The sequence below is a fragment of the Cygnus olor genome, chromosome 1, assembly GCF_009769625.2.
Source record: "Cygnus olor isolate bCygOlo1 chromosome 1, bCygOlo1.pri.v2, whole genome shotgun sequence".
Classification (NCBI taxonomy): Eukaryota; Metazoa; Chordata; class Aves; order Anseriformes; family Anatidae; genus Cygnus; species Cygnus olor.
Genome location: NC_049169.1, coordinates 178,977,284 through 178,988,570, shown reverse-complemented (window position 1 = coordinate 178,988,570; position 11,287 = coordinate 178,977,284). Strand labels below are relative to the sequence as shown.

General features: G+C 43.5%; 1 protein-coding gene across 2 annotated transcripts; it reads right to left on the bottom strand.

Annotated features, from left to right (window-relative positions):
• Positions 1–2,367: 2,367 nt before the first annotated feature.
• Positions 2,368–5,188, bottom strand: CBY2 (chibby family member 2). Of its 2 annotated transcripts, none has more exons than XM_040541833.1 (2): positions 5,047–5,188; positions 2,368–3,595 (listed from the first exon to the last, which is right to left on the bottom strand). In XM_040541833.1, exon 2 carries the CDS (start codon positions 3,458–3,460, stop codon positions 2,483–2,485), a length of 978 nt encoding a protein of 325 aa, XP_040397767.1. In that variant the 5' UTR covers positions 3,461–3,595; positions 5,047–5,188; the 3' UTR covers positions 2,368–2,482. The 2 variants fall into 2 exon arrangements, with proteins under 2 accessions (XP_040397767.1, XP_040397761.1); XM_040541827.1 differs by having other exon boundaries at positions 5,033–5,184.
• Between the last annotated feature and the right edge of the window lie 6,099 nt (positions 5,189–11,287).

The following is an 11,287-nucleotide window of genomic DNA, read 5'->3' as shown; positions in this document are numbered from 1 at the left end:
TCTTCGTCTCGCCTGGTTCTTACACAGAGGCCTCCTGCCCCCTGCATCACTGAGAGCCAGCCCTTCCCCTTTTACTCCGAGAGATTTGCCTCAGCATCTTGAAATCCTGACAGCAGAAGAAAATGCTCTGCGCTTTAAGCCTCTGAAATAAACAGTCATTACTGGTATTTGGCCTGGTGTTGTCCGAGTGAAATACAAGGTGAAAGATAATTCATCCTTTAAGTAATTTGGTGCCAAATCACTTAGAGACCTATAAGCTGTAGTGACAAGATGTTTCTTGGGTCCTGTTGCGAAAGGTAAACCTCACCATAACCTTTCCTTTGCTTTGAAATAACGCTTGCACAATTACACTGCAGAAGTCTCCTTGTGCCTGTCTTGTTCGATTACCCAAAGACTCCAGTGTTCTGCCTGAAAGATTGAGACAATTTGCACTGTATCAGGGATGTCCAAACCAGAGAGAAAAATGCATTTCCAGATGCACTGGCCACACAATTGAGTCTAGACTCGATTTTTAAACATGAGAATATCGATAGGCTCTCTGTCTCCTTGTGACAGAGGTTCACTCTTCATTGTGTGAGCGTATACACGTCCAAGTACCAACCTAAGCCACGGAACAGCCTCCAAAAGGCCGAATTTGACAACGTACTTGTCTGTTATGGACCAGCTGAAAACCTGCCTCATTTGGCCATTCAAGAAATTAAGAGAGACCTCACCACACTGTGCAGGAGAGGTGGTCCTGCTGCCTGCTCCATCCACTTCTGTGACCCCACCATGACGTCTGGAGGAGGGATTCTCCTTTATTCACCAGCACTTTGTAGTTGAGTATGCCCTTGGGATACACTTTTCTTGCTGTAATCTTCTTGCCCCCCCCTCCTACAATTGTATATAACTACAGTTGTATATAAGAGTTCAGCAGTTCACACCAGAAGTGGTGTCCCCCACAGCCTGAGCCCCCCGACATGAGGGGGGGCACCTCTTTCCTTTCTCTCTCCTCCCACCACAGGTAAGCTATCCATCAATGGGCCAGTTCTGCTGAAAGTAGCTAATGATTAGTAGCAAGATTTCTGAACGACAGCTCAGGCTCACATTTCCCAGGGGCTTCTGTTGCACAGGGGCAGAGCATTGCCCTTTCCCTTGCCCTGTGATACCACTAAAAATATCAGTGCTCTTCCAGGCTTGAATGCTGTTAGCTCCATAACTACGCATGATTATTTACAGACAAAGACATGCTTAATTCCTGGCCTCAAAGAAGAGCCTGTTCCAGAAGACCACCGAAGTCTACAGGAATTTTCCTTTTTAGTAGCAAGCTGTAAATAAGACAAGAAACAGCCCTTCCTATATACACTGCAACCTAAAAGTGCCATTTATCTGCAAATAATAATCTCACTTGAAATCAGTAGGATTATTCAAGTGTACCAAAACAAGGCCATTTGAGAAGAATTAAGCCTAATTAAGGTACAAAATGATGAAAGCAATTTACAAATAACCGAGGCGGAAGGGGACATGCTGTTCTGGTGGGTGATGTTTGCTTTATGGTCCTGTTATGCTCTGAGGCGAGAGATGGATTCTTTCCTGAGGAAGAGCTTTAAACAAGAGAAAATGACAACAAAATAAGTGAGGACGTGGTACTGGGAAAAGACAATAACAAGAATATGATAAGGGCCAATTTTAATGGAGATAGGTATCTACTTTCCATTATCTATTTATCTGTCTGTCTGTCTATTTATTTATCCACAAGAAGTGCAGAAGGCAGATCTGTCTTAGCTGGTATCTACAGAACGGGTAATATTTCCATTTAAAAAAAAAAAAAAAAACTGGGAAGTTTTTAGACAAAACCCTAATGTCATGTAGTTGCGCTATTTCCCCTTAAAGAAAATATAAAGTATTTACCATGGTTGCACTAGCATACAGTGCCTCATGGGACATAGCGTTCATTTTTCTGTGTTCCATTGTCCTTCATGGTCCTGTCTCTTCCTGGAGGCTATATTTTCCCTGAAAGAGGGAAGGTTGGTGCATGACAGAAGACACAGTTCAGCCATTGAACGTGGCCAACCATAACAGCAGGGACCACTGGGAACCCAAACTCAGCTCCCAGCTGGGTTCCTTGTTTTAGGGAAGTGCTCACCCTTTGTGGTGGTCTGAAAAGTATGGTTAACCTAAGGTACCTCACGTGAAGTGTGAAAAGCATGAATTATGTTTTGAATTTGTAGGCCTTATTATCAAAAACTTTGAAAAAAAAATGCTGAAAAACGTGTTTTCCTGACACTAGGCAAGTTCATAAGTCACCCACACCATGTTACCAGAAGGTGAAATATACCTAAATAATATAAGAAAGTTTCAGAATAAAAAAATAACACAATGTTCCCCAGACATTTTTTTTTTTTTGCTTTTTCCTTCAGGCTCTACTGAGATTTTATTAAGTTCCCTGAAACGAGGAGAGATCCTTTCCAGGAAACCGAACCAGCAGGTTGGTCACCAAGCTTCACATGGCTCCAAGCTGACACTTATTTGCCAGCTTCTGTCCTGCTTCTTCATACATTGGGAAAGTGAAGGCAATGAGCTCTTTTTCCAGCATTTCCATTTGAGCCGTAATGTCTGACACGGTGTTTTTCACAGCATTCAGCTGTAGTTTCAATTTCTTGTACTCTTCCTGGTAGAATCTCCCCTCGTCGTGGAGAGGACGAGGCCTCTCTCTGTCCCCAGGGAGGCGGTTCTCTCTCAGGAAGACCTGGAGGATCTGGTGTAGGTCGTGAAGAGCCTGGAGGATCTCATGATCATCCCGCGTGCTCAGGGCAGCCTTGCTCTCACTCTGGGTTGGAGCGATGCTCTCTGCTTTAGCTTCGTGTTCCCGCTGGGGCACTGGGCCAAGGTTGCCTTCTTCTACAGCTCTGGTAGCTTCAGTGTCTTTCCGAGCTGAGCTGGCATCTTTGCTCTCTTCATGGACCACAACGACTTTTTGGTCTTTCCAGATGCTGGGAAGAGTTTTATTCTCCTGCTGGAAAACCTCTAAGACTCTGTTCTTTTCCCTGACCACCTGTAGAGCTTTGTTGCTCGGGCTAACCTGGAAGCCTAAGTTCCTCTCCTGAAAGAACGGGAAGAGCTTCTCCTTCTGGAGGCTTTGCTGGATGGCATCATTGTAAATAACCTGGACAGTTTTGTTCTGAGACTGGAGACATTGTAGAGCCTGGTTCTCTTCCCAGAGCATCCTGTTCTCAATCCGGAGGACTTGGTTTTCCTCCCAGAGTGCTCTGTTCTCCTCCCAGATGCTCCACTCATTCTGTGCCTTCTTGCCAAAGAGTTTCTGATGGGGAGCAAAAGGTGGCTGGCAGTACGTCTCGCTCACCCACTTACCATCGATAAAGACAAACGTCTCATCCCTCAGCTTCATCCGTGGGATGGCATAATCCGTCTCGGGCCTTGTACACTGCATGCTCTGGTTTGTCAGATCGAAAGCAGACATGGCCTTCCTTTAGTAAGCTGAGGAAGACTGTGAAAAGGTTTCTTCCAGGACTTCTGCAAGAGACCACTGATCGCTAGCGAGGAGCAGATGACAGAAGCTGGAGATGACACAGAAGCTGGAGAAGTTTGATTGGGACTGAAAGAACAGGGAACATAAATGCACAGAATTACATGTCACAAACTGGGATCAGAATTAAACTACATTACATGACAGGAACAAACAAATAACTCTGTTCCCACAGCTGGATGTGTTGGCTTTTGACACTGGAAAGTAAGGAATACACCAGAAATGGTGTCTCAGTGAAAAAAAAACTTTGAAACTGTCCCTAACAGCATCTTTTTCTCGTTGGTTCTCAGTAGCCTTTGTTAACAGGATACCACAAAATCATGGCAGCAGTTGTGCTCTTTAATCTTAAAATCTACAGAACTATGAACAGGGAGAGCATCGAGTGATACAAAATGCACAAATAATTAAAAATCCAAACCACAGCACCAGGCCATCAGGACCAGGAGGGCTTTATTGCTCTCCACATGTTTTTTCTGACAAGTTCCCATCATGTTCTCATCATGTTCTAAAAACTGTCACAACCCATAGATAATTCTTCATCTTTCTTCTCCTTTCTCCCTAGTAACTCTATTCTCGATATCCTCTGATAGCTCTATTATTTTTCTTGCTCTCTAGACTTGCAGCAGTGATTGGTCATCTTTTTCCCACAGTCCTTCTGCCTCTTTTTCATATCACCAGAAAGCCCTCTATTTAAAATCCATACTGCTGGGTCGTACTGCCAGTGCTTCATATCCCAGTCCCAGAAACCTTAGACTCATCTGCTCAGCACACTTCCTTCCTTCTGCCCAAAATGTTGCTGCTTAAATCACCTTCTGGTCATAAGCGAGCCTGAGCAAATGAAGGATTTCAGTCTTCTGGCATGAATTAAAAAGGAACGTTTTGTGCCAAAAAGGTGTTACTTTCTGCAGTACTTCCAAAAATTACATCAGTTTGATTTTCACAATGAAGTCGTACGAAACAAGGTTGAACTATTTGTCATACGAAACAAGGTTGAACTATTTTTTAAAACCAAATTGTTGGTATTCTTGAAGTTTCCATTGTCAGCCCCAGGATGGGGAGCTAAATCAGCCACAGGGGGATCTAATTCCTAAACATCCAGATGAGAGGAGGAAAATAACCAGTATCATACGCCAAGCCCTACCTGTCACTGAGTTTCGTGGGGGAGGAAGCAAGATTTGCTAAAGCCACTTATATTTAATGAGTTTATATGGCATGTTTTCAGGATAAACAGAGAGTGTATAATATATATATCATCGAAGGATGTTATCCTGGGGACAATTGAACTTGACAGCATCTCTGTCAGCTCTTTTTTGCACTGCAGGGGAGAAGTCAACCCAGGCTTCCATGGTAGCAGGGGAGCATTTCAAGTTCTCCCACCTCCCTCACCGTATTCCCAAATTAAAAACTCCTGCAAAAGGATGGGGAAGTGGGATGTGCAGGCAGGGCTGGGAGAAGCCACACGGAATCAGGTAGAACAGGGTATTTTGGCAGCACTCCATCACGTACCGGCATGCGCTCACCTGCTGGTTGGAGGCGATGACCTTCCCGCTCCCCTGCCAGGCAGCCTGGTCCCCACTTGGTTTTTCAGCCTGAGATCCTGCTCCGGGACAAGCAGGCGGCCAGCTGGGGCATCCTGGGGACACTGTGGTGACAGGGAACAAAGGGAATCGACTGTGATGCGAGCACCGCGCCCCAGAGCCAGCCCCCACCCCAGCTGGGGCCGGCCGCTCCCTACAGACATCGCGCTTTTCCCAAGGGTCGCCTTTGATTTTTCCCAGTGCTGTGCTTTTGGGTCATTTCTCATGGAAATGACCTTTCTGGTAGCTCAGCTCTCATGCCCTTTCTTGAACCCAAAGGCTTCCCTCTGCCTTTGATGCTCATAACTTGAGAGCAGCTTAGATGGCTTCTCTCTCCGTCACGCTCTTCTAAAACAGATTTTATTTTTACTCTGAACCTTCAAATTAAGTCACTTGCTGAGCTGATGCTGATACAGTCAAAAATCACTTCCTCATATGCTCTATGACAGCAGACGTTATTTTCCAAGGACAATGTAGCTTTGGAGTTTGTCTATAAGTTAAGGGACAGACTATCACTGAACCTTATTAAGAAGAAAACAGAATATGCAAGGCATCCATGCATTATGATATTTAGATATTATTTGAAGCAGCTATTCCCACTTCCATATCTTTATGTTTCTAATAATCTTATTCTGTTTCTTATTTGCTGCATCTTGGATGTGGATTTTTTTATTTTATTTTTTTTTTAATCAGGGTTCCTGAATAATAAATACAGCAATTAATTTCATTTCCAGTGAAAATTACCAGCTTGACATCAGCCCCAAGATGACTGTTATTGCTTTAGGAAGCTGAAGGTATAGTTCAGTTTTGGTGTTAGGCAAAGTTAATAAACTCAGGTATAAAGTTCTTCTCTGTAATTTCTTCCTTGTTTTTATTTCATCTGAGACAACAACAACAACAACAACAACAACAAAAAATCAGGGGTTACTATGGCAACTCCCCAGGGAGCAGCATCCTCCTTTGTTCGAGTTCCAGGATCCTGCAAAGGAAAGCAGGAAAATATCCCCTAAAGAGAAAGGAAAAGACGACATCCTGGGGTACTCGTGCTTGGCCTTCTATCAGACGGTAATTTCAGGATGTTCTCCAGGTGCAGCAGCTCCCAGGAGAGGTGCTGAACTTTTGAAGACCTGAGGCTTTGGACCACTGAAGCAGACCTTAGATGAAAAGTTTTAAGGCCCAAGAGCTGGCTGGAAACTGAGTTAGCAGAGACAAGCGCAGCATAGGACTGGTCAGCAGGTAAAGCCTGCTTAAACCAGAGGTATTGAGAGCTAAGTTAGCAGTGTACTTTCACCTTTTCTTGTTTTCCTGAAGGCTGGACAAAGTACTTCTGGCAAGTCATTTCTTTGCTGAAAACCATGGCTTCAAATACTAGTAAATTGGGATCAAAATTAGTGAGTATCATCAGATGTGCATACACATATGTGGAGACATACATCAGAATTGGAAAAGCTGCAACAGTTCACAGCAGAATTTTTCATAGCAGCTACACAGGTTTCTGAGCTGGACTCTCCAAAGGACACAGATGTCATTCACTAAACTGCAGGGGCAGAAATAATGCTGAGTGTGTTCCCTTCCCTGCCAAGAGATGAGTAACCCCTGCTCTGTAGGAAGGGTTTGAACCAACTTCCCAGCTGAGTGCTTTTTCCACTCCTTCAGACTATTCGATTCCTCCAGGTGAAGCTGTTTCATAATACAAAGAACCCCAAATTAATTGGAAACGAAGGCATATTCCCCTTCTCTCCTGCACACCCTACACCAGGCTTCTTCTCAGAGCTTACCCAGTTCTGGAAATGATCCAGTGGGAGCATGTGGATGATCACCCCACACACGCATACACACAATACTCTCCAGTTTGGAAACCCAGCTCCACGCTGGGCTGTAAGAGACCACCAGCAGGTGCTGGGCTGGAAAAGGAGGGAGGTGGAGGTCTAAACTGATGCTGTGAAGATTTAGCAGGAAGGACCCTGGAGACCCCATCTCACCCCCTTCCCATTGAGAATAGCGGCATGTACCTAAAGCAAAGTTCAGATCTTCCTTTGCTTTAGGGCTTAAAAACCCTGCTAAAGTGCCTGTAATCAAAACAATCTGCTTTTTAATAAAAGCATAATGTTTCTTCTCTCTTCTTTTTTTTTTTTTTTATAAATGTTTTAAAATCCTAAAACTTTGTTTAATAAAGTCAAAGGAATCTGCTTGCGCTTTTTATCACCCCAAACACATTTGTGCTTCTGAAATTCCTGCCTCAGTTCATGTCAGCACAGGCTGCTGACCCCGCGCTGATCCCCTGTCCTCTGGGGCATTATGCCTTCATGCAGATCCCACCGAGTCACTAAAAAGATTCTTGCATATTTGAGTGATCTCGAATCCTCTCCTGACCTGAATAACTGGGTAGGGAGTAAAAATGATGTTTTGTCAGCTTTCGTGGTAGTGATGTGCCTGGAGTGATATGTCAGCGCTGTATTCTGCCCGGGACGAGCCGAGTGCACTTGGTCAGCAGTGTGAAATCAGTAATGAAAGCCTCCAGAGCAGGGTTTTTTTTTCAGACTGATAAATGGCTCGAGGGGCGCACCTATGTCATGATGTATTCGGACTAATTGCCCTTCCAGGGACTGCACCACAGCACTGCTGTCAGTGTGCCTAAGTAACCCTCAAACGTACAATGACCTGCAAAAAAAAGGTCTGCATGCCCATGCCAGCACTGTCCAGGATAGCTAGGTCAGCTGAGGGCTGGGTCCTTTTATACCTTGCCTCTCTATAAAGAATATATAAAAGAAAGAAAAAGTTTCTTTTGGAACATTGAGCAAGCCATCTGTTTCCTTACCCCTGTTTCCTCATGCATTCAGTGAGTTCGGGACGCTGACTTTTTGATGTAAGCTGTCAAGAGAAGTTAATTCTTATTTGTACAGCGCTTTGAGCGTGAAGAGCACTTTGGTGAAGCAGCCCTATGCACCAGCCTTGTTTATCGCCATGACTCTAATACACACGGTGTTTACAAGTTGAAAAAAAGTAAAATAAAATTGATGTTTGCCAGTAAGTGACATCTTACGGAGACGTCAGGCTTTGAGTTGTTCCATCGTAGATCTCATTCCCACTTTGCCTTTCAGCCTCTTTCAGCTGTGAATATTTCCTGTGCGCAGTCTGTTGGTCAACTCTAAGCCATTGCTTGTCAATGCTACTCCTTTGCACTCTGTGGTATATGACTCGCGATCCTTGCCAACAAAATGCTCACAGCCCAAAAGTCGGCGGCTCCATTTTTGATTGACAGCGAGAAAATTGAGGATTCAGGCTTATTAAGAAAGCGCTAATAGTGATTTATGGGGTCCTGTACATTTTAATCTAGAAAAAAAAATGAAAATCATCTAATTAGCTAAGTGTGTAATCCTGTATATTAATTGTCTATTAGCCACTTCTTAATTATAATGGAATGCTTATCAAATAACATGTGATGGCCACGTAGTACTAATTTAAGTCATTATCAGGCTAGCTCCTGCTTTAATAAGGAGCTGGTTTATGGAAATCCAACCACTGCATTTTGTTTTAAAAGCTGTAAGGAAGAGGGGGTTAAGATCTTTAAAAATTAGTATCCCACTAGGATTTACCAGACAGTATACTATAAACAATGCTACACGAAGAATGATGAAAGCCACATAAAAAATCCGTTCAGATGCTAACCCAGATGATTAAACAGCAGAGCATGGTGGGAACCTACAAGGGAAGAAAGATGTCCCTCATTTAGAAACACTGCCAATCTCAGGCATTTCCTGCCTCTTGACTCTTTGACTTTACAGCCTTAATGCTCAGCTGACCTATGTTTGTGCATGGGCAATTTCTGACACTGTTAATTAGAAGAATGGAGAAAAATTGATTTGATACAACAGCGTTGCTATTCACACCTCACCTGCAGGATGTTAGCATCACCACAATTTGAGATAAGCAGGGTGTATTCCTGCAAGAGTAATAATAATAGCTACACTACGTGGTACATATGCACCTGTACACCACAAGGTCACGTCTATGGGTTTCATGGGTACGTACTGATGCCCAAGAAACCTGGAGACCCCCAAATACCAGTTTTGGATCTGTGGGATGGACATGGTTTCCTAGCGTTTCGCCACAGCCCAGCTCCATCAGCTACTTTGCACCTCTTCTTGTGTGTCTTCCCATCACTGCTGCCCCAGGTTTCTTTCTCCTTTTCCTGTGTAGCTCATCCTACAGATGCCATCGTCAAAAAGGATGAATACATAGGGTGCCAGTCTCCCTCCTCTGATTTTAGAAAGCCTCTTCCCTCCCTGCCTTATGAACCAGCTTGTTCTGCTCTTAACTCCATGTACCACCCCTTGCTGCTTGTCTCCCTCAAATTTCGTACAACAGATAACCTCCTTTCATCCTTCAAGAAATCACAAAAGTGCTTACTTTGAGTTACACTCATGTTCTAATGGGCAAACGCTCTTCTGTACAACTCTCCTGCTGTTTACAGGCATTCAAGACTTGTTCTCTCTTTTTTTTTTTTTTCACCAGGTCTTTAGGGGCACAGGAACTGTTTGGTAATCTCATTACAATCAAAACCACTCTCTACCCAGCAGGTTTCTGTAGCGGTAGCTTCATCGCCTGAATTTAGCAAGGAGCTCAGCACCCAGCTCCAAGGACTGTCCTTCCACAATGTTTTTTTTTGCCTATGATTGCACCCAGGTTTTGACAAGCATCTTACTAATAATATAAATAATTATAATAATAATAATAATAATACAAAAGCTTGAAGGGTCTTTCAAGCTGACTGCTGAACAGAGTAGGCTTACCAAAAATATGTAAAAAGCATAGGAAAAAAAAAAAAAAGGAATACAGGGTTATAATAAAACTTCTGACATGGAGTGGTGCTGAAATTAGACAGTTTCAAGCTCTTTGGAGCCACTGGTTTAGCTGTCTAGAATGTATCATGTTTTGATGGGCCACAGCACACTTTTCTCAGAGGAATGTGATTTTAACACCTGTTCATCTCAGGGTTTAAATTGCTGCTGGAGTACCTTTTTAATGGTTTGCCAGAAGTAGAGAGATCTCAGCAATAAAAGAAGAGAATAAACAGTTAGATCTCAGGTACTATTGTTAAATACACCTAGGAACAGTTAAAATGCAATTTTAGAAATGTTATGTAACCCCTTGGAAGGATTTTATGCCAGAGAAACAGCTCTTTTTATCCATTTCCCTCTACTTTCAATCTGCCAAGTTTTTCCCAGGGTGATTGGAGGTCACAAAAGTTGCCTGTTGTTATAAAGCTACCTGCACACATCTGTGCAAATCTGGGGTCACTGTCTGTCCACGCACTCTGTGGTGACACTGGGAAAACAACCAGAGCCAGAACACGCACCCAGTCAGAGAAATGCAATGAGAAAGAAATAGGTTAAACTGTCTTCATACGTGTCCGGAGGATATCGTTAACATTAATGTAGTCATAAAGCAGCACCTGCTGGCTCGACGCAGCAAATCTTTGCCTACTCCCAATTAACTCTTCAAAAAATAATAGAGAACGGTTTTCCCCCATCTCGCCCCAAGCACAATAAGTTGTTTCCTGCTAAGCATTATTAATTATGATGTCCCGGTTTCTTTGCCTCGCTCAAATGAGCAGTCCCATCAGTGACATAAGCTTCATAGTAAGGTGTAGCTCAGCAGGAGCTCTCATCCATCGCTGTCTTCTACTACATAAAGCATCGGGGCCAAAGTTGTTGCCTGGTCCCAGCTGCCAGCCACCTCATACACCAGCAGGCATCACTCCTGGCCTGAAGAGCACTGGCTGTGCAAGAAGTAAGCCTCTTCTGCTCGAGGAAAAGACAGTTTTTCTCTTTTTCTGTAAGCATGGAAAAGATGGCAGAAATACACAACATCCATATAAATATTTTGCGTGGTAATTCTTAACATTTAACACGGGCATTGGCGTAGAAATTATCAGCCACCTGGACTTTTAGTACAAGGTGCACAGACAGTGTGTGGCAGTCACCCCATTAACTGAAACTCCATTTTGCATAAGACAAACATTGAGGTTACACAGCATACTGACGGTACACTTCCCATCTCATCAAAGTTGCTTTCTGCATAGACAGAATCAGAATAAAATCAGAAATATGATTTATTGCTTATATTTGTTAATGTTTTCCAGCTTATTATGGACCAAGTACACTGGTGCCTCACTGCTGAA

Excerpts from the sequence above, each read along its gene's own strand:
- CBY2 (XM_040541833.1), bottom strand. The coding sequence starts at position 3,460 with ATGTCTGCTTTCGATCTGACAAACCAGAGCATGCAGTGTACAAGGCCC.